This window comes from Tenrec ecaudatus, chromosome 2, assembly GCF_050624435.1.
Source record: "Tenrec ecaudatus isolate mTenEca1 chromosome 2, mTenEca1.hap1, whole genome shotgun sequence".
Classification (NCBI taxonomy): domain Eukaryota; kingdom Metazoa; phylum Chordata; class Mammalia; order Afrosoricida; family Tenrecidae; genus Tenrec; species Tenrec ecaudatus.
In genome coordinates, this window is record NC_134531.1 from 208736706 (window position 1) to 208758068 (window position 21363).

The following is a 21363-nucleotide window of genomic DNA, read 5'->3' on the forward strand; positions in this document are numbered from 1 at the left end:
GTCTGTGGAGAAAAAAACTGTTTGGAAACTGACGGTGGTAGCAATTGTACAAATCCACTAGGTGAGATTGAAATATGGAATGATATGATACGTGAGTTAAATCCCAACTAGAAGAAAGAAAAACCAATAGCAAGAAAATCTAAAAGAAGAGAGTGAGAGGGCTGGAAAATGTGAAGAGACATTTTACTAACGATGGTAAATAAGCCACACAAATAGACTCCCACCGTTGCTCGCCGTTGGCTGCCCGTGATCCCATTTCACAGCAATCCCGTGTGCTTCAGAGTGCAGCTACTCCGTAGGGTTTTCTTGGCTGTGATCTTTTTTTAAATTTTTAATAAATCATTTTATTGGGGGCTCTTCCAGCTACTTAACAATCCATGCATCCATTGTGTCAAGCATATTTGTGTATATGTTGCCATCATCTTTTACAAAACATTTTCTTTCTACTTGAGCCCTTGGTATCAGCTCCTCATTTTCCCCTCCCTCCCCCAACCACCCACCCTCATGAACACTTGATAAATTATAAATTATTAGTATTATTTTATCTTATGTATTCTGCCGTCTCCCTTTATCCGTGTTTCTGTTGTTCATCACCCTGAGGGGAGGTGTTATACATCAATCATTGTGATCAGTTCCCCCTTTCTCTCCCCACCCTCATGGTATCGGTATTCCCAATATTGGTCCTGAAGGGTTTATCTAACCTGGATTCCGTGTGTCGAGAGCTCTTTCCTGGATCCATGCACGTGCTCTGGTATAGCTGGATTTGTAAGGTAGAATTTGCGTCATGATAATGGGTAGTGGGGGAAGGAAGCATTAAAGAACTAGAGGAATGTTGTATGTTTCATCGGTGCTATACTGCGCCTTGGCTGGCTCATCTCTTCCTTGTGGCCCTTCTGTGAGGGGATGTCCAATTTTCTACAGATGGGATTTGGATCTTCACTCCACCCCTCCTTGTTTGCACTGAAAAAATTATTTGTTTTGTGTCTTCTGATGCCTGGTACCTGATCATGTCAATGCCTCATGATCACACGGGCTGGTGTGCTTCATGTGGACTTTGTTGCTTCCCAGCTACATGACTGCTTGCTTATCTTCAAATCTTTAAGGCCCTGGATGCTATATGTTTTAATAGCCAGGCACCATCAGCTTTCTTCCCCACACAATCTTAATGGAGGCAGAGGGCCTAGTGGGTTCAAACTGCCAATCTTGGAGATAACAGGTAAGCGCAAAGCGGGCCACCATGCGTCATTGTTGCATGTTGTCGAGGTGGCTCTGACTCAGCGACCCTAGGTGACAGGAGAACGTTCTCAGCGGGTCTCTCCAGCTGTGATCTTTATGAGAGCAGGTCAGAGAGGCCTGTACATCCTTGGCGATTCTCCCCCGACCTTTCAGTTAGCAGGGAGACACTTCACCACTGACTAAGAAACACAAACCATGTGATACCCCACGCTTATTCTAATGGCTACAATTGAAAAGATGGACAACGCCAGGGGTTGACGAGAAGGTGGAGGAAGCGAACTCACATGGGCCATTGGTAGCCATGTAAAAATGTGCAATCACTGTGGAAAACAGTCTGACCAATAAAGGCATGTCCAGATAATCAATATGGATCGAGTCATAAATACAAATTAAAATTATAACAAGGGACCTATTCAAAATGCACTGTCATGGAGTCGATGCTGATTTCTAGCAAACCTACAGGGCAGAGTAGAACTTCCCTGTGGATTTCTAGGACTGTACATCTTTATGGGAGCAGGAAACCTCATCTTTCTCCCGAGGAGTCCCTGGTGGTTGGTTTGAGCTGTTAAAATTATGGTTAGCAGCCCAACCAGGGCTCTTGAAGATACCTATTAGAACGGCTAAAGTGAAAAACACACGCAAAAAACCCCACAACATAAAGCACTGGCAAGGACGTGTAGCAACTAAAACTTGGTACATTGCTCATGAAAATGCAGCCTGATACCATCATTTTGGAAAATAGTTTGGCGGTTCTTTATTAAGTCAGACATGTGATTACCAAGTGGCCCAGCAACCCCTCTTGTAGGCTTTGCTCAAGTAACAGGAGAGCTTCCTTGTCATACACAAACCTGCACACAACGTCTACCGTAGCTGGGTAGTCATTAAAACACAGGACACAGCATCCGTCCACTGACTAGACAAGCTGTGGCGAGTTCATAGCCTGGGAAATGATTCAGCAATAGAAAAACAAACAAAAACCATCGATGTCCCTAACAAGACACAGGATGAACTTCAAATGTATTTCTCTAAGTAAAAAACAAAACACGCAGACTCAACAGGCGGTATGATTCCACTAACATGAAATCCCAGAAAAGCCAAGAGAGAGCCAGTGGTAGCGAGGGGGAGCTGTCACAATGGGGAAGCACAAAGGATGTTGGTGGGGGTAGGGTGATGAGATTCTTCTGTGTAGCATTGTGTGGTTATAGGAAACTTCATTGGTCAAAACTGTTACAATTGTACATCACAAAGAATCAAATAAGAACATGGTTGGTTCTGTAGGCTCCGGTGTTAAGTACATTGTTACAGTCACCTTGTCAATCCACCTCCAGTGAGGGGCTTCCTCGTTCTCACTGGCCCTCCTATTTAATCAAGCATGACATTCTTTCCCAGGACGGGTCCCTCCCAATGACATATCCAAGGTGCATGAGACAAAGTCTCACCATTCCCAAGGACAGATCGTTTGTTCTTCTGGTAGTGTGTGATATAATGTTCTTTGCCAATAACCGAATTTAAATGCATCAATTTTCCATTCTTCCTCACTCACTGTCCAGCCTTCACGTGCATCTGAGGTGGTTGAAAACACCCTGACTTTTGTCAGGCGCACCTTAGTCCTCAAAGGGCCCCTGTGCTTTTTAAGATGGTCAACAAGTCTCGTGCAGCAGATGTCCTCAACGCAACGCATCATTTGATTCCTTGCCTGCTGCTCCCATGCACGTTGATTGTGAACCCAGGTACAATGAAATTCTTGATCATTCTAGTCTTTTCTCCAGGTATGATGATGCTGTCTGCTGACCTGGTGGGGAGGACTTTCTTTTCTTTCCATCGAGTTATGACCATACTGAAGGCTTCGATCCTTGATCTTCCTCAGCAAGTGCTTCAAATCCTCTTCCTTCCAGCCAACAAGGTTGTGTCATATGTATATTACAGGTTAATGACCTTCCTCCAACCCTAATGCCACGCTCTTGTTCACGTAGGCCCAGTGTCTCAGGTGCCTTGCTCAGCACACAGAGTGAACAGTGTGGGGAAAGGACACACGTCTGGTGCCCACCTTTCCTGCTTTTAAGCTGGGTCAGATTGCCTCTTCGTTCATGTACAGTTTCCACAGGAGCAACATTAAGTGTTCTGGGATTCCTATTTGTGTTAGGCCAGGTTGACAAGAGAAACAAATCCGGAGACACTCGTGTGTAAGAGCTTTATATCAAAGAGCAATTGTACATTGAGAAAATATCCCAGCCTAGTCCGGATCAAGTCCATAAGTCCTACAGTAGCCTATATGTCTGATACTCATTCTAAATTCCTCTTCAGACTCACGCAGACCATGCGATGATGCCGAATACAGTAAGATCACAGGCCGATGGGTGACCAGTCTCGTGGACTGAGTATCAGTGGAAGCATCACGGGGCTGGTGTGGGCCTCTGCCACGTGGTTTGCTTAGGTCTCAGCTTGGCTCCACCTGACTTGCCAACAGGAAGGTCAGGCTGAGCGAGAGTGTGGCCAGCCTCCAGGGCGAAAGAAAGGAAGCTCCCAGAATCCTCAAAATTTTACTTACACATGATGTTAATGATATTGAGTGATCATTTCCACATTCTGCTAGGGCGCCTTTCTTGGAATGAACATAGATACAGATCTCCTCAAATCGGCTGGCCTGGTGGCTGTCTTCTAAATTTCTTGGTCTACACTAGTGACTGCTTCATTAATCAAAAAATGTTTTTAAAAACATATTAATTAATGTTACATTAAGGTCTGGAGCCTTGTTTTGTGCTAATGCCTTTACGCAACTTGGATTTCTTCCTTCAATACCATCATTTCTAGATGATATGCTACCTCTCGAAATGACTGAATGTCAACCAAGTTTTTGTATCTATACAGTGACTGTATTTCTTTATCTTCTTTTGCCGCTTCTGGTATCATTCAACATTTTGCCTAAAGAGTCCTTCAGAATTGTCACCCAAGGCTGGGTTGATTTTTTTTCCTTAAGTTCTTTCAGTTTGAGATATGCTGAACATATTCCTCACTTGTTAATGTTCTCACTCCAGGTCGTTGCCCGGCCCATGATGATGCTTTACTTTGTCTTCTCAAGCTGCCTTTTGAAAGTCCTGTTCCGCTCCTGCACTTCACAGCGGCTCCCATTTACCTTGGTTATCACTCCACCTTCCAGAGCACGCTCCAGTCCCTTCTGACATGCACTTGAGTCTGTCTTTCTGTCCTGCCTTCTTCATGACCTTCCTTCACTTCGATATCCTTGATGCTATCTACCTGCATATCTCACCTTGGTCAAGTCCAGCAAGTGTATTTCCTTTCCCTGAAAAAGTGAAGAACCTTCAACTGCTTGGGGCTGATTTTCCACACTGTTGCTTACATTTCACACACACCCCTCCCACCCTTTTGCATTTGCCTTGCGTGCCGTGCTGTTCTCATTGATCAGTTCTGGGGGCGAACTTTCAGTGCAGCTGTCCGTTCGAAATGCTTCCACTCTCCTGACACAGCCCAGTAAGTGGAGTTCCACCTCACGGGTCGGCCATTCCCTGGGCACTGAAGATTCCGCTCCGTTGCCTGTAGGACGGAGAGCAACGGAGTTGAAGCCACTGCCATCAAGTGGATTCCGACTCACAGTGCCCTACAGGACAGAGCAGAAGGGCCCCTGTGGGTTCAGAGACGACACCTGTTTAGGGAGCAGAGAGCCTCTTCTGTCTCCCTCTGAGGGCCTGGCGGTTTCAAAGTGCTGACCCTGCAGTGAGCAGCCCAACTTGTACCCACGATGCCACCAGGGCCGCAAATCTCTTGGGACACTTTTAGGGCTTTGTCTTAGCTGTCAGAATGCTTACCAGGGTGTTTAGACAGACATGGTTTCCATGTATCAGATACATAGTTGCTCAGAATTTCAAATCCAAGGACCCATGCTTCCCCTATCTCTGGGGACTTTTATTTCTCCCTTTCCCAGACATCTCTCTCTCTTTTTCAAATCATTTTATTGGGGGCCCGTACAACTCTTATCACAATCTACCCATTGTGTCAAGCACATTTGTACATTTGTCGCCATCATCATTCTCAAAACATTTGCTTTCTACTCAACACTTGGTGTCAGCTTCTCATTTTCCCCTCCTTCCCTGCCCCCACTCCCTAACGAAGCCTTGATAATTTATAAATAATTTTTATCTTGTCAAGTCTTACACTGCCTGACATCTCCCTACATCCACTTTTCTGTTCCTAGTATAGCTACCCTCATTATTGGGCCTCAGGGTTTTTTCGGTCCCAGCTTCCCTGTGTTTCCAGTTCCTATCTGTACCAGTGTGCATCCTCTGGTCTAGTCCCTGGCATTGCTTTCTGGATCCTACATTGTGCATGTTGGCCCTTCTGGAAACATCCTCTGTGTATCTTTCATGTGTTCCATCACTGTCCTGTGTTGGGTTCCAGAGACTTGTGAGTCTCTCCATTGACGACTTCTCTCGTTGGCTGATCTCCTCTAGACTCAGCCTACCTTCTGCTCATGAGCAGCAAGGGGCCCTTCTCTGCCTGAACTTGCAGCTCCAAGATGTTGTCAAGGAGATGTTGGGTTTGCGCTCTCCTCTCCTGCAACATGGCAGAGAACGATGGCTTCACGATGCCTCTCAGAGAGACGGACAGAGCAGGCCCCAGGCAGGCAAGGGCTCCAGGAGCACCTGCCTTCTTTGTGGTGTTTGCTTACTGAGCCTGACAACGTGGAGTCTTCAAGGCTGAGTAACCCCTTTTGTACCAATAAAGCAACACTAATGAGGGCTTCCAGCTGGGGTTCTAACAACAACAAGGAAGGGGTGGCTTACCGAGCTTCTTGTTGCAACAGCACAGGCCAAAGGGGGATATAAAAGCCCGGACCTCCCGGAGCAAGCACCTCACTCACTGCCTTCCTCCCTTCCTCATCCCACCACCTCCTCCAGTCCACACTCCTACCATGGCTGACACCTGCTACTCCAGGACCTGTGTTCCAGCTGGGTCCACCAGGTCCATCTGCTCCAGCGACAGGAGCTATGGCAGCCGGGTCTGCATGCCCAGTGCTTGTACTGGTCCCTCCTGGGAGGTGGACGACTGCCCGGAGAGCTACTGTGAGCCACCCTGCTGCGCCTCCTCCTGCTGCCAGTCCTCCTCCTGCTGTGCTTCCACCTGCTGTGCCCCCTCCTGCTGCCAGTCCTCCTGCTGTGCCCCAGCCTCCTGCCTGACCCTCATCTGCAGCCCTGTGAGCTGTGGGTCCAGTCCCTGCCAATCAGGCTGCACCAGCTCCTGTGGGCCCTCCTGCTGCCAGTCCTCCTGCTGTGCCCCAGCCTCCTGCCTGACCCTCATCTGCAGCCCTGTGAGCTGTGGGTCCAGCCCCTGCCAATCAGGCTGCACCAGCTCCTGTGGGCTCTCCTGCTGCCAGCCAGTGTGCTGCTCATCCTCCCCCTGTTGTGTGCCTGTCTGCTGCACAACTGCTCCCTGCTGTGTGCCTGTCTGCTGCAGGCCCATCTGCCGTGGGACAGTCCCCTGCTCATCCTCCTCTTGCTGCCAGCCCTGTGCCCCCTCCTGTTGCAAACCCTCCTCCTGCATGTCCCTCATCTGCCAACCTGTGTGCAAGCCTGCCTGCTGTGCCCCTGCCTCCTCCTCCATGTCCCTGCTCTGCCGCCCCGCGTGTCCCCGCCCAGCCTGCTGTGGCACCTCATCCTGCCAGGGGACCTACTGCTGACCATGCACTCCCTTGGGCCAGCTGGGCTCCAGGCCCTTGATGGTTGGTTCCTCATATCCAGTTTCACTCAGGTCATGACCTTGTTAGGTGGCTCCCCACACCTGAGGATGGGGCACCCCTGTGTCTCCACAGTCCCAAAGTGACTGCTGCCTTTTGCCCTCCTGGGAAACCCAAGCTTTCTCTTCCCATCTCCACCTGCCTACTGGGGTCCCCTTTCTCTCCTCCTGGTTCTGGGCTTCATGACACATGACCTTGACTTCCAGCTTGTAAGCACAACATTGGCACCTGAATAAACACCTCTGGATCAGCTAATTCAGTTTCCTGTCATCAATTCACGGGGGAACACACGGTTTTGAGCAGACATCGGTGTCCCTGCTACGAGTGTTCTCAGAATGTCTGATTTCCCTCAGAGGCACAGGCAGGTCTCTCTCCTCTGGGAGGGTGCCCAGGACTCCACTGGTCCGGAAGGATCACCTCGAATGTGAACATGGCGGGATGTGGAGAAGCCCCATGCCATGATCCTCCTGAGTGCAGTCGGGGTCCTCCCCAGCTCCCTTGCCTGCCCTGTGGGGACATCCCGGCTCCAGGTCCTCACTGTTAGGGTCTCACCTGCACAGCTCTGTTTGCCGCTCCATGTCCCTCACCTGGTTTCTGGCATTCCCACCTAGATCTCTTTGGGGGTTTGTCTTCTCCCTCAAGGTGAGATCCAGGGGGCTACCTCTTGCCTCCCCTCAGCTCCCAGGAAAGCCAGGGGCAGGGGTACCCAAGGGAGCCATTGTTGACTTGTGTATTCAATGCAAGATGAAGGTCCTGGGAGGGTTTTAGGAGCCCTGGGGAAGCAGTGGTTAGGTATTGCGCTGCTAGCTCCAAGTTTTGTGGTTCAAAACCACCAGCTGCTCTGAAAGAGAAAGACGAGGCTTTCTACTCATAAAGGATTACAGTCTTGGAAACTCACAGGGAAAGTCCAACTGTGTCCCACAGGGTCCCGAGGGAACTTGACAGCAGTGAGCTGGTCAGTCGGTGATCAAAGAGGAAGTCCTCTGCCCTCAGTCTCCTGAGGTGAATTCACACCACACATGGTGGCTAAAACACAGGAGATGATTGTCCCGCAGCCCTGGAGGCTAAGAGTTCGACCCTCGGGGGTCAGTTCCCTGCTGCAGGTTCCTCCCCCGGCAGACCCTCCCCCCCCATGGTGTCGGTCTTCCCCCTGCGTGTCTTTCTCAGAGTCCTTTCCATTTTGTGAGGGATTAGGTGTAGAGCCCACCTTGCTGTGCTAACTCCTCACTAACACAAAACCACAGAAAGCCCTATTTCCACACCGGGTCACCCATGCATGTACCGGGCTGACTTCCACATACCGTGGGGGCCGGGGGACACAGGTCAGTGCATAACAAGACTGCTTTGCAGACCAGTGGGGTGTGTTGCTGTGGGGGGCAGGGGCCATGGTTGGAGTGGAGGTGCCTTTATGTCACTGTTCCTTGCTGGTCAGACCCTGTGGCCCTCTCCTCACGCCTCCCTCCCCGGTCCTTTCTTGCAGAAGAACGAGTTTCTGCTCACGGTGCTGGCGGAAGAGCGAGGCCCGCTGCTGCTGGGGCTGAGCTACTCGGCCAGCAAGCTCCACTTTCTGTTCCTCAGCGAGGACGCCTCTGGGGCCTGGCAGACCCGCGTGTCCTTCCGGAACATGGCACTGACGGACAACCGGTGGCACACGCTGGTCTTGGCAGTGTCTGAAGGATCCTTCTCCCTCACCGTGGACTGTGGGCTCCCCATAGACATGTAGGCACTCGGGATGCCGGAGGGTGGTGTGGGTTGTGCGATACTGCCCAGCAGTGGCAGGCGGGCCCCTTGTGTCTTGGCTCTCTGTCCATGCCAGCCTGACCCAGACGCTGCCCTGGGCCTACCTAGCATTGGGCAAAGTCCTCATTGAACTTCCTCCGCTCCTTCCCTATCCCTCCCCAAACCGCCCCCCTCCCCCCAAAAAAACACATTGCCATAAAGTTAATTCTACCCACAGTGCCCAAATGGTACGGATGAGAACTGTGCTCTTCATGGGGTGCCCCGTGACTGAGGTTTCTGAAGCAGCCTCGGAGGCACCTCGAGGTAGATTCCAAAGGGCCACCTCTCAGTGAATAGCCCAGTGCAAACCATGAAACCCCCCACCCCCACCCCAAGGAAGTTTTTAAGCCTCAAGCAGGTCAGGTTTACAGAACCTCGTAGTTGGAGCAGGGCTGTGCCAGAGACCGAGAGATCACCGGCACGGTCAGATGCCATCTCTGCCCTCTGGAAGACCGCCGTAAGTGAGAGGCATGGAGGTGGCCAAGGACCAGAGCTGAGGAGCGCACTGCACAAGGGCTGAAGGAGACTTTCCAGAGGCCAGACCATCAGGCGGAGGGGATTGCTGACTTCGGCTGGACCCTGAGTTTGGGCTGAAATGTAGACCCCAGGCTGGTGGGTCAGGGAACGGTGTCACTGAGGGCTCAGAGCCCACACACTACAGGACGTAGCTGTTTTTAAAATGGTTCTCTGAGCTTTAGACAACAGCCACAGAGCCCGCTGCTCTGGGCTTGATTCCGACTCCAGCCCCCATAGGGCACAGCTGGCGCCTGAGTCGGCAGGGGCAAGACCACTCCGCCAACAGGGCCCCACCACCCCCACGGGCCTCACAGAGCCCTGGGGGTGGGGGGCAGGACTTGGGTGTCTAAGTGGTCTGGGCCCCAAGAGGCACCGCTGTGAGCAGAAGGTGTGCATCCTGTACCAGCAGGCCAGCAGCTGACCATACCATGGCCAGGTGCTGCCACTTGGCCAAGGACAGGAAGGGCTGACCGCTACGACCAGAGGATGGCAGTGTGGAGGCCTCGGGCGAGGAGAGAGCCCTGTGGCCCAACTTGCATGTCCTCCAAGACTTGGACCAAGCCATTCCCCCAGCAGAGTGCTGCCGCCCCCCACCCACCTGACCTCCAGAGGGCAGTGTCCACTTGCACTTGAGCTGCTGCTTGTGACACTCTCCCAGTCGCCCTTTCCCAGGGGACAAACTGACCCTAGGTGAAGAGCGGGCAGCTGGAGCAGCCTGTGCCGATGGTGTGGCTGGCCCCGCGGGCAGTGGCTGCAGGCTTACCAAGTGTCCTCTGCTGGGCATCTTTCCCTCCCTCTCCTTGTCAGCAGACAGGATGCAGTCCGGCCCCACGATGGCCCTGAAACCACCTGCCTCTGTTTTCAGAACTGCTGATGTGCCCTTCCCGGCCACACTCTCCATGCAGGGCGCCCGGTTCTTCATCGGCAGCCGGAGAAGGACGAAAGGCCTGTTCACGGTGAGTGGGGAGGAGGCTGCTTGCCACACCCGAGGACATGTCCACCCCCGGCCTGCTGTCTCAGGGTTTTACTGTGACTGCTCGTTGCATGTGCCAAAAGCAATGGGGGGGAAGTGGGGTCCAAGGTCAGTCTAGAAACACCCTAAGTGGGTGCCCACCACAGGCCCTTTGCGAGTGCTGTTTCCACCGCCTAGAACCCACGTCTCTACAATTGCCATAACTCTGTCCCTTATCACAGAGGTCACCCCCTGCGGCTCTGATCAAAGGGCACCTCCCACCCCAGCCCTCTCAGCTGCCTCCCCTTGTCTGGTTTTTTCTCTGAAGCACTGAGCACCTCTTGACAAGCTAGGTCTTCTCTGTGCTTGCATCTAGCCTGCCTCTCCCTAATGTGCAAGCCTCCGGAGGATATATCTTACTGCCTTTTCCATCATGGTGTCTAGAACTGTGCCCAGTGCATAGTAGGCACTTTCTGAATATTCGCCGATGGTATGCCTGTAGTTAGAAGAATGGATGGGTGGGTAGACATGTGGATGATGGATAGGTAGGTGGAGGAAGGGATAGCTAAGTCTCGCCCCTAGGGCTAAAGATTGTTAGGCTCCCCATCCCTACCCCGCCTCTTTCTCCCAGGTTCAAATGGGCCTCACTTCAGTGATCCCGGGCTCCTCTCCGGCCGCCCTGGGTCTGAGTCAGCTGCCCTTATCTCTCTCTAGGGTCTGATCCGGCAGCTGGTCCTGCTACCTGGCTCTGATGCCACCTCCCAGCTGTGCCCCAGCAGGAACGCTGAGCTGGCTGTGTTGTCCATCCCCCCGATCCTGCAGGGTCTCACAGGGAAACCAGAAGATAACGAGGTGCTCAAATATCCCTATGGTTAGTAGGCTGATATCCTTCTCCCTGCACTGGCGGGGTTTCCCCTTGGCCTGTGCAGGAACACAAGCAGAGGCCCACCTCTCCCACACCCCTCCCTCCTGATGGCCACGAGAGGAGCAGAGTTGCTGGACTTGACCAAGAGCTTGCCCCACCCCATGAAGGCAGATGGGGCATGTTCAGGAGCATTAGGTTGGTCTCTGTTCCTTCTGGCTGGTCCCAGTGGCAGCCACCCAGGCCCTGCTTGGACAGAGCCACCGATGAATACTGCCTTTCCTGACAACCCGGGCTGTGCATAGTGTGAATCCTAGAAAGTTCTCCTCTGAATCCCCACCTGCGGCCCTCTTTTGACCCCAGAGCAGCCTTTGGTGACCATTTCTAGCCCAACCCCTCTCTGGAGACATCCATACCTCAGCCCCCATCCCCAGGGTGGAGACCCCCATCCTCCTGAGCGACGGCAGTCTCCCACAGATAGCCAGCAGCCCACCGTGTTCTGCAACCTTTCCTTTCTTTCCCGCCTGTGTGTGTTTTCTGAATACCAAGTTACAATAGTGATGGCGTTCATTTAACTCATGCTCTTTATGTTCGTATCGTGGGGCTGCCATGGTAAATAACCACAAAGCCAGGGACTTAAGGAAACAACAGATTTCTTCTCTGACTGTTCTGGAAGCTCAGAGTCTCCCACCCCCCGCGCACACACACCCCAAAAAAAGGTTGCAGGCAGACACTTAGTCCAAATCAAGTCATACTCTGAGGTTTCAGGTAAGCATGTCTTTGGGGGACCACGATTTAACCTACAGTCCCTGTCATGGAGAGTTTGAACTCCTCCCTGCAGTATGACTCCCCTCCCTACCTCACTGTACCTCCATATGAGGTGAGAAAGCAGCCCCAACCCACCCCACCCCCATTTCAGGACCACTACCACCCGAAGCCTCCCCCTCCCCGCACGGAGCATGCCCCACCCTGTATTCCAATCCTGGGAGGACATCTCAAACCCTCGGAGGGCTCGCGGCCTCTCAGTGTAGCGTGTTATTCAGCGGCAGTGCTGGCCGGTGACCTGAAAGAAGCCCAGGTTGGGGTGGGGTGGGGTGAGGGGCATATAGTTCAGCTCCCTTCTCTTTTGGGAGCTTTGGGAAGACCTAGGCGGGGGCCCAGCCCTCTTGCCACCTTGTGCAGTGATAGAATTAGAATGCTGTGCTGGATCCCGGACGGAAGCAGAGCGAACATGCCACAGAGCTCGATCAAACGGAAGTTTGGGTGGACTCTCCCGCATTGAGATGATGCGGTTTGGGTTTTGAGGGCACATTGGAATGACCGCCCACGTTCACCAGAGAGGTGCACTGCAGCTGGAAGGGTCGGGGTGTGACTCCTGTGAGGGATGGACAAGCCGGCCGTTGAGAAGGCTGCTAAGGGACTGATGCTGGAGTCCAGTGATAACAATGTTGACAGACATCCTCTCTGGGAGCAAATCACGTTGCCGGAGCAAGGAAGCCAGGCCTCCAAAGAGGAGACACGAAGCCCTTCAACTTGAGAAAGATGCTGCTGCTGTTGAGAGAGGCTGACTCAGTCCGCACGCGGTGTGACGGAGTCTAACTTCCCAGGGGGCTCTGGGCTGTCATCAAGGCTGCCAGATGTTTCTCCTGCCAAGTGACTGGGTGGGTTAAAATGACAACCTCTGGTTAGCAGCTGAGTGCTTGGCCACTGCACCCCTCGGGGTCTTTGGAGAGAGATAGTTGTATCCTTTTGTAAGAAGCTGAAAGAAGTTAGGGGGTCGGGGAGTGGGAGGTTCTGGGACCTCTCCCAGCTGTGAAAAGACTGACTGGGCCACTCATCCTTCCCAATCTTTGTCATTGGGGTGGGGCTCTTGGCTGTGCTTTGGAATGATGCAGCCTCCAGGTAAGTAAGGTCCCTGGGCCTGGTCTAGACTAGCTATGGTTGGCCCTGGTGACAATGGGTAGTGGTTTCCTGTGTACAAGGGCCCTGGGCACATGGCTGTACACTCTGACACGAAAGTGTTGGGCCTTCCCAGTTCTGACAAGAGCAAAGACAAGATGGACGCACTTATGTCCATGTGGCCCCTAGCCCAACTCGGTCTTGTCCCAAGGAGCATGTATCTACTGGGCACTCATCCTCCCTGGTCTCCCACTCAGAAACGGATGTAAAGGTGACATTGGGGTCACAGCCCCGCTGTACGCAAGCGGAAGATGCCCAGTTCTGGTTTGATGCCGGTCGGAAGGGGCTGTACCTGTGCATTGGCAGTGAATGGATCTCCGTGCTAGGAGGTGAGGTGGGCTTGGTAAGGGTGGTTGTGACTCGTGGAACCCCCGAGGTTTAGGGCTCTGACACCCCCATAGCATCTCTACCCAGAGTTTCCATGTTATGCCACAGCTCTGGCACCGCATAGTGGGGTAGGTGGGCTACTGAGACATAGGCAGCCCTGGACCACATGGTGGGTCTTCCAGGGTGGGATGCTTTGGGGAGTGAATGGGGACACTGTTTATCATTATACCTGGAAAGCAAGCATCAACTAGGGCCATCCCAGGCGAGCCAGGACATGTGGGATCCCTAAGGCAGGATGTCCATTAGCCAGCATACCCCCCTCTTAAAGGTAGAGGATGATGGCCCATGTTGGGAGCAGTGGATGGGCCTATGCATTTAATTTAGAAACATTTGCCCCCCACTCCCACTCCCACCCCCAGCATGATTCATAGATTAGAGCGACTTCTAGTCTCTCGGAACCACTTCCAAATGGTGACAGCAGAAAGCTGAGAGCGCTTCCCTAGGGGGTGGGGGTGACCCGGTAGTCTGCTCTTCAAACCTCCCCATCCACAGTCATTGAGAAGGTGCAAAGAGGCAAGGGACCGAAGACTATCCTTTTTGCAGTGAGATGTTTAAATGTTCTATTCCTGCTTGTGGGGAAGGAGAGCACACATCTCAGTCAGTGTTCCCAAAGGGCTGTCCACAGGGAATGGGAACGGTCCCCACTGGGAGGCTCTCTGCTTTCTTTCCGTTTATCTAAGACAGTCTTCCATAAGAGCCACAAGCTTTGGAAAGTCCCCACTAAGGGTGTGAGGGAAAAATGCCATCCCATTAGTCTCTACAAGGCTTCTTCGTAAACCGTGGTAGCACCAAGCCGTTGCCCTTTGACCTCGTCTACAAGGGCAAAAGAGCAGTTGCCATTGCGTTCATTCCAGAGGCCCTTCCGTGAAACGAAAGGTAAAGGTGCTCGGCTGCTAACCCAAAGCTTGCCGGTCTGAGCGCACCTAGAGGTGCCTTGGAAGAAAGACCTGGCAATCTCCCTCTAAAAACGAGCCACTGAAACTGCCAGGGGGCATGTTTCTGCGTCGTTGCCCGTGGGAATGCCAAGCATTGGGGTCAACTCAATGACAACGGATTCATAAGCGGGAAAGGAAGCAGCAGGGCCAGTGGCCCTTTATAAACAGACCCCAGCCCCAACGCTCATGCTCCAGTGTCATGAGTAGGGCCCTGGAGATTGTGACCCCCAAAGGATGGATTGCTTGGGCTTTGGGGGAAATGTTAACGAAGCCATGGTGTGGTTTTGGGTTTTTTCTCTCGCAAGGCAAGAGAAAGCTGGACTATGTGGAACAGCACCAGAACCTGTTCACGAACTCCGAGACCCTGGGCCTTGAGGCCTTCATCGTCCCGGAGGTGGGGCTCTTTGTGGCAACAGCCAATCGGAAAACCACTTCCGCCATCTACAAGTGGACCGACGGGAAGTTCGTGTCCTATCAGACCATCCGCACACACCAGGCACAGTCCTGGAGGCATTTCACCATCGGGAAAAGGGCAAGTTCGCATTCTCCATTCTTTGTCATTTGGGAAAACCCCAGCAGGCCAAGGTTTGGGCTTTTCATGTCGGGTCTACAGGTAATTTTGCCTCCATCTCACTGGATCAGGGGTGAGGAACTTTTTTTTTTCTTTCCTGCCAGGGGCTATTTGGATATTTATAACCGCATTCCCAGGCCACATAAAGCTATCAACTTAAAAATCAGCCTGCTGTACCAGAACCAAGAAATGGTTCTAACACTGAGTGCGATAAGGATTGTACAACTCTTCCTAATACGATTGAACTATCGGGTCATATGATTTGTGAATTATATGCCCATTAAACTGCCTTAAAATGAATAAATAATACATAAATAAAATCCAGGATCCCTAGACCAAAAAAAAGGGGGATAATAACTGTCTGAAAATTAGTGGGGAGAAGTTAGCCTTGTTAAACGTTTAATTCACTCGTCCCCAATGTGATGGCTTGGACGGCTTCTCTTTGATTAGGAGGTGATGTCAGGTGATTTCTCGGGCCTCGGACAGGCAGTTTCTTGGAGCAGGCGTCCCCCACCCCCACGCTGGATGGACATACTGCTACTGAGGAAGACGGTTGTGCCCGTGGCCTCCCGCAGATCAGAAGGACCTAGTGTTGCGTTTGGATTTCTTTCAGATCTTTTTGGCCGTGGCTAATTTCGAACCAAATGAGAAGGGCCAGGAGTTCTCCGTTATTTATAAATGGAGTCCTCGGAAGCTGAAGTTCACCCTATACCAGAGGATCGCCACCCACAGCGCGCGTGACTGGGAGGCTTTCCAGGTGAACGGGGAGCACTTCCTGGCTGTGGCCAACCACCGGGAAGGTATGCGGGCAGCATGGCCTTTGACCTGGAAGGGAACCAATCTGGGAACTGGGTGCGACAGGACCACAGGATAGTTTTCTCTCTTTAAAAACTAGTCATTCCCCACCCCCACCCCCAGCCTGCTTCTTCAGGCTCAACTTGGACTACCTGTCAGTTGGGTTTAAGTGGGAACATGGGTAAGTGTAGGTCGGTCTCCCTGGTTACCTGTATAACCAGGGAGAAAAATGCAAAGTGCTGTACAGCTCGTGCCTTTAGGAACGCCCAGGACGGGCTGCCCACTGGCGGCCCTTCTCACTCAGAACTCACGACCATCCTTCTGTGGAGCCTGCTGCCTGTAGGTGAGAAGAAGGCCAGGTGATTGAGCAGCAGGCTCGGGCTCGGCAGAGTGGAAGGGCATGCTGGATGCACAGCTGTGGAGGAGTGAGGAGATGTGGACATTGCCAACTGACCTGGTTTTCTTGAAGAGGTCCTGGTCCCTCTGCCCACGGTGCCCACTCTACAAGCATTTAGACACAAACTGTGCTATGCCCTTGGGGGCAGCAGAAAGCAAGGCCTGGGAGGTACCGGGAAGCCTGATTTCTAGGAGGGCACTGCCCCCCACCCCTGACCACGCAGCTCCTCCCCACTCCTGCCCCTTGTTTCCCACCTGGGACCCTGATGGGGGTGAGGGTGGAGGGATGCCTCTGGCCCATCCCAATGTGTCTTCATGGCTGGGCATTTACCTGCCAGGCCTCAGTTGTCCCACTCAGAGGCAAGGGTGGTGGTCCAGAGACCACCAAGCAGTATTTTCCACAGGGTGAGTGCTCCCACAGGGCTAGGCTCAGGATGGAGTTTCCGGGACATTCATGTGTCGAAAAGCCTTCCAGGCAAAGGATGAATATGTGCAGAGATTGGCCTGCAAAGGGGAGATGGAGGAAAAGTAGATTCCAGGCCATAGGGGGCCAGGGGTAAGATGTAGACCTAGCTCCATCTCTCAGACCTGGAAAACCATGGGAGAAACTAGACTCTTTGAAGGTAGTGGATCCCCTAAGGGTTTTTATCAGGCAACATACCTGCAGAGGCTCGGAGGCATCAGGTAGAATCCTGGGAAGGGGGTCAGCATTTGGGGGGAAGGGTTGGAGGACCAGGAATAGCACCTGGGAGTGTGGGACACTGAAGGGATGAGTCAGGGACCCCCTCCCCAGCAGCCTCATGGCAGAGGCATCACACAGGTGGATGGGAAGGAGGAGACTCTGAGAGGATTAGCGTGAAGCCATTGTGGACTCCATAGGAGTCCCACCCTGCCGCTAACTGCAGCACCTTGCTTCCAGGTGACAACCACAACATCGACAGTGTTATCTACAAGTGGAACCCAAGGACCCAGCTCTTTGAAGCCAACCAGACCATCGCCACCTCCGGTGCCTATGACTGGGAGTTCTTCACTGTGGGACCCTACTCCTTCCTGGCCGTGGCCAACACCTTCAATGGCACCTCCACTAAGGTGTATTCCCACCTGTACATCTGGCTTGTCGGTACCTTCCAGCTCTTCCAGTCTTTTTTGGTAAGAAACCATCACTACTTCCTTCCTGTCTATCACCAATATCCCATATCTTCAATGTCACCACTATCTGGAGGGGTGCCTTCAGAGTTCCAGTGAGAGCCAGGGCCAAGTACCACATTTGGACCTCAGCCCATGATCTGCTCCTCACTTCAGATACCAGTTCCTTCTCCAGGAATCTCAAACAGTGTCGTCTCCAGAAATAAAACCTGTGATAGATACATGTTGGTTCTAAGCCATTGAATCAATTCTCACTTATAGTATGCACACACACACACACACATGCCAGTCATCTGTGGTGCATCGTGTTGCTGTGATGTTGGAAGCTATGCCATCAATATTTCAAATACTAGTAGGGTCCCCCAGAGTGGACAGGTTTCAGTGGGATTTCCAGAGTAAAACACACTAGGAAGAAGGACTTGTGATCTGTTAATATTTCAAAAAGCCAATGAAAACCTTATGAATCATATCAGATCACTGTCTGATTAGTGCCAGAAGACAAGCTCCTCAGGTTGAACACACTGAACTCTGGAGATAAAGTAACATTGACCTTCGAGACGTGGATGGAGAAAAGCTCTCAGAACCTTCGTTTGCCAATGAGGCACGACTCAAAACGGGAAGCAACAGGCACAAACACCCTTAATAACCAGAACATGAAATGACGGAGTGTAAATCTAGGACAGTTGAAAGTTGTCGGGCATGAAACAGAACCCTCGGAGATAGACATCCTAGACATCGGTGAGCTCAAATGAACTGAATTTGGTGGTTTTTGAATCAGCAAATCATGGGATCTGCTGTGCTGGGAATGACAGAGTGAAGGTAACATCATCTTGTTCATCATCAAAAAGAACCCTTTCAGATGTGTCCTGCAGGACAGCACTTTCAGTGATGGGATAATGGTCAGACGCCTATAAGGAAAACCAGGCAATGTAACTAATACTCAAATGCCTGCGTGCGTCACCAAAGCCAGTCATGAAGAAACTGAGGAATTCTGCCAATGTCTGCCATCGGAAGCGGGTCACACGTGCAACCAAGCTGCGTGGATCACTACTGGAGATTAGAAAGGCACAGTTGGAAACCAAGGGGAAGCATCGGTAGTTAAGAAATATAACCTTGGTGATAGAAGTGAAGCCGGAGATTGCATGATAGAATTTTGCGAGACAGATGGCTCTTTCATTGCAAGCGCCTTTCTTCAACATGATAAATAGTAGCTAAACCCGTGGACCTCACCAGTTGGAAGGCACAGATATCTGTCTGTTAAGAAGGGTCATGGTGGGGTTGCACATCATCAGGGAGAACAAGATCAGGGGCTGAGTGCAAAATGGACCATCATTGATTGTAAGTTCAAGTAGAAGCTGAAGACCACTCAAATGAGCCCAGGAGAAGCAAAGCATGCTATCAAGCCTCTCCTGTGTCACCTCAGAGGCCACCTCAAGAAGGGATCTGATGCCACTCAGTGACTAAGGGCGATACAGGGGACAGCACCGGAGACACAGTGTGGGAATTGCACCTGACCTGATCCCACCACACCGAGGCAAATCACTGGGGGAGTGCAGCGGAACAGCAAGGGAATGGAGTGGCAAGGTCCCCAGGGAATGCTGAAAGTGGACTTTGGGGCCAGGGCGTGGTACCCCAACAGACTGGACTGGAAAACGCTCCTAAGGGCCAGCAAATGATCCCTGAACTAACTACAAGCTTTTCTCTTGTGACAAAAAAAAAAAAAAAAAAAGGGATCTGATGAGTGGGTTGGTTCCTACCAAGGGAGATAAGATGGCAGGGTGTGTGAGCAGAAGTCATACATCAGCAAAGGGAATGTAAGCATGAAAGAGTGTGCTGCATACAGAGTTTTAGAAGGATGGGGAGATACAGATATTGCCAATTGAACTTGCCCTGAGAAGGACACCATCTGTCTGTCTGCATGTCTGTGTTACAACTTATGTCAGACTCATGGGTACGGTGGAGAACAAGGCCTGGGGGGGCGGGGAGAGGGGGTTGGAGGAACCTGGGCCAGGTGTGAAGGGGAAGCCAAATAACTGACGGGCCACTCAGCTCCCCACTGAGGCTCAGAGGGTAGAGCCAGCTGCCCCATATGTACACACAATGAATTCTTCAGAAGGAACAGCTCTGGGCTGTAGCCAGCCTGTCTCCTGGTGGTGTCTGGGAGGTCTTCTATGTTACTTGCTGCCCAGCATGTCACTGTGATTGAGAGGACATCACTCAGAAACCCCTCCCTCCCTGTTCTTCAGAATCACTTGCTCACTATTTGCTCCCTTGTTTGTCCAGCAAACATGCTTTGAGGGTGCTCTGTGTCCCAAGGCACCGTGTCTCACAGGGGTCACCTTCTCGTTCTTATCCCTGTGATGCCAACTTCCCCTCCCTTGGGATGTCCTCAACTCTAGAGGGCCTCGCAGGGACAGCTACCACAGACATTCAGTGCCTGAGCCTGTGTCCCGGAGCAGACCTGGGAAATGATTTGCCAACAGCCTCTACAGTCACCGGCCAGAGGATGCAGTCAATCTGCTGACTTCATATCCATCACCAGTGTGCCACACCTCCAGACACCCAGCCAGAGAAGGGCCAGTGCCAAGCGTGGGACGCAGCCCAAGACCTGCTCCTCGCTTCACATACCAGTTTGTTCTCCAGGAATCTCAAATAGTGTCATCTCCAGAAAGAGTCCCTGCTATACACATGTTGGTTCTAAGGTTTCTATGAGCCATTGAATCAATTCTCACTCATGGTGTGCTTATATGTGTGTGTGCATACACACACACACAAAGGGGATACCCCTGAAAAAATACACCAGGATTTTTTTCAAAGCTATGTATTTCAACATTTTTACAAAACCTTATCACCTTCGAAGTACTCTCCATTATACTTAATATATTTATCAAATCTGTGATTCCATTCTTGGAAACATTTTCCCAACTCATCTGTTTGGATGGCTGATAGCACCTTCCTCGTTTTTTCCCATCATCCCTTCTATGTCATCACATCGCTGTCCTTTCATGTCCTTCTGCATTCATGGAAACAAAAAGAAGCCACATGGCGTGAGGTCAAGTGAATAAGGTGTGTGGGGGCAAGAGAGGCATGTTGGTTTTTCTCCAAAAAAAAACTGGTGTACTGAGATGGCTGCAGGAGCAAGGGCATTGTCATGGTGGCAAAACCAGTCTCCCTTCTGGCATAAATCAGGCCCTTTTTTTGTCTCACACTGTTATGCAATCTTTCCAGAACCTCTAAATAGAAAACATGGTTAACCGTTACGAGTTGACATTTTCCTCTGTTTGGGAAGTTGAAGAACATCCAGAATGAGGGTTTTTGATTTTTTTAACCCATCGTCATTTCACCTTTTTTGAAATGAGAAAAACACCACACACTTGAGTGTTTCCCACAGCGCTGTCCTTGCAAGCTGTGCTCAACATCACAACAGTTTCTGTGTCATTTGTTCTGAGCAGGAAATAAAATGTCACAGCCTCACACTGTTCTCTTAAATCAGCCATCACAAAAAAACAACAACAACCACGACTTGAGTAAAACTGCTTTTACCAAAAGTCACTGTGACCAGAGAGAACCTTCACAGGGGATGCCACTGGGTGCACTAACTCTGAGAAAATGCATACTGCAAAATGCCTAATGGAGATGTGGAAGCAACTGCGGGCCGGGGCAGGGAGCCAGGGGTAGCCAAGGGTGATAACATGGATGCTTCAAGAGAGGTGGACAAGCAGGACAGTGGCTGAAATGGGAAGTGGCTATGCTGAGCACAGTTTCAGCACAGGCGCTGGTCACGGAGGTTTGGGGGTGACATCAACCACACGTGTCTCCAGGCAACATGGGTGCCCACATATGTGGCTGCCCCCAACTAGATGTGGCCACCAGACGTGGCCAGCCAGGGGGGCTTTCCAAGCCTGCAGCCTCCGGGCTCAGGCATCTGAATTGCTGACAAAGAAGCGTGTCCCAAGAGACAGACTAGAATCTGAGAGGGGTTTGGGCCCAGCTTCTGGGGAACCACAAAGGTTTGGAAAGAAGACAACTGGGCGACTATTGCCAAGGTTGTCATGGATCCGCTGGAGGAAGGGAGCAGAC

General features: G+C 51.7%; 2 protein-coding genes across 2 annotated transcripts in view; both read left to right on the plus strand.

Moving 5' to 3' along the window:
• The window catches only part of TSPEAR (thrombospondin type laminin G domain and EAR repeats), a 58776-nt gene that overhangs the window by 24116 nt on the left and 13297 nt on the right, over nucleotides 1–21363 (plus strand). The window contains exons 2-8 of the mRNA XM_075542899.1: nucleotides 8466–8704; nucleotides 10146–10236; nucleotides 10947–11103; nucleotides 13251–13382; nucleotides 14681–14907; nucleotides 15560–15746; nucleotides 17057–17286. Coding sequence (XP_075399014.1) covers nucleotides 8466–8704; nucleotides 10146–10236; nucleotides 10947–11103; nucleotides 13251–13382; nucleotides 14681–14907; nucleotides 15560–15746; nucleotides 17057–17286 — 1263 coding nt within the window. The remainder of the gene's footprint in view (nucleotides 1–8465; nucleotides 8705–10145; nucleotides 10237–10946; nucleotides 11104–13250; nucleotides 13383–14680; nucleotides 14908–15559; nucleotides 15747–17056; nucleotides 17287–21363) is intronic.
• On the plus strand, nucleotides 6164–6928 carry LOC142441307 (uncharacterized). The gene has a single exon (XM_075543338.1). It carries the CDS (start codon nucleotides 6164–6166, stop codon nucleotides 6926–6928), a length of 765 nt encoding a protein of 254 aa, XP_075399453.1.

Excerpts from the sequence above, each read along its gene's own strand:
- LOC142441307 (XM_075543338.1), top strand. The coding sequence starts at position 6,164 with ATGGCTGACACCTGCTACTCCAGGACCTGTGTTCCAGCTGGGTCCACC.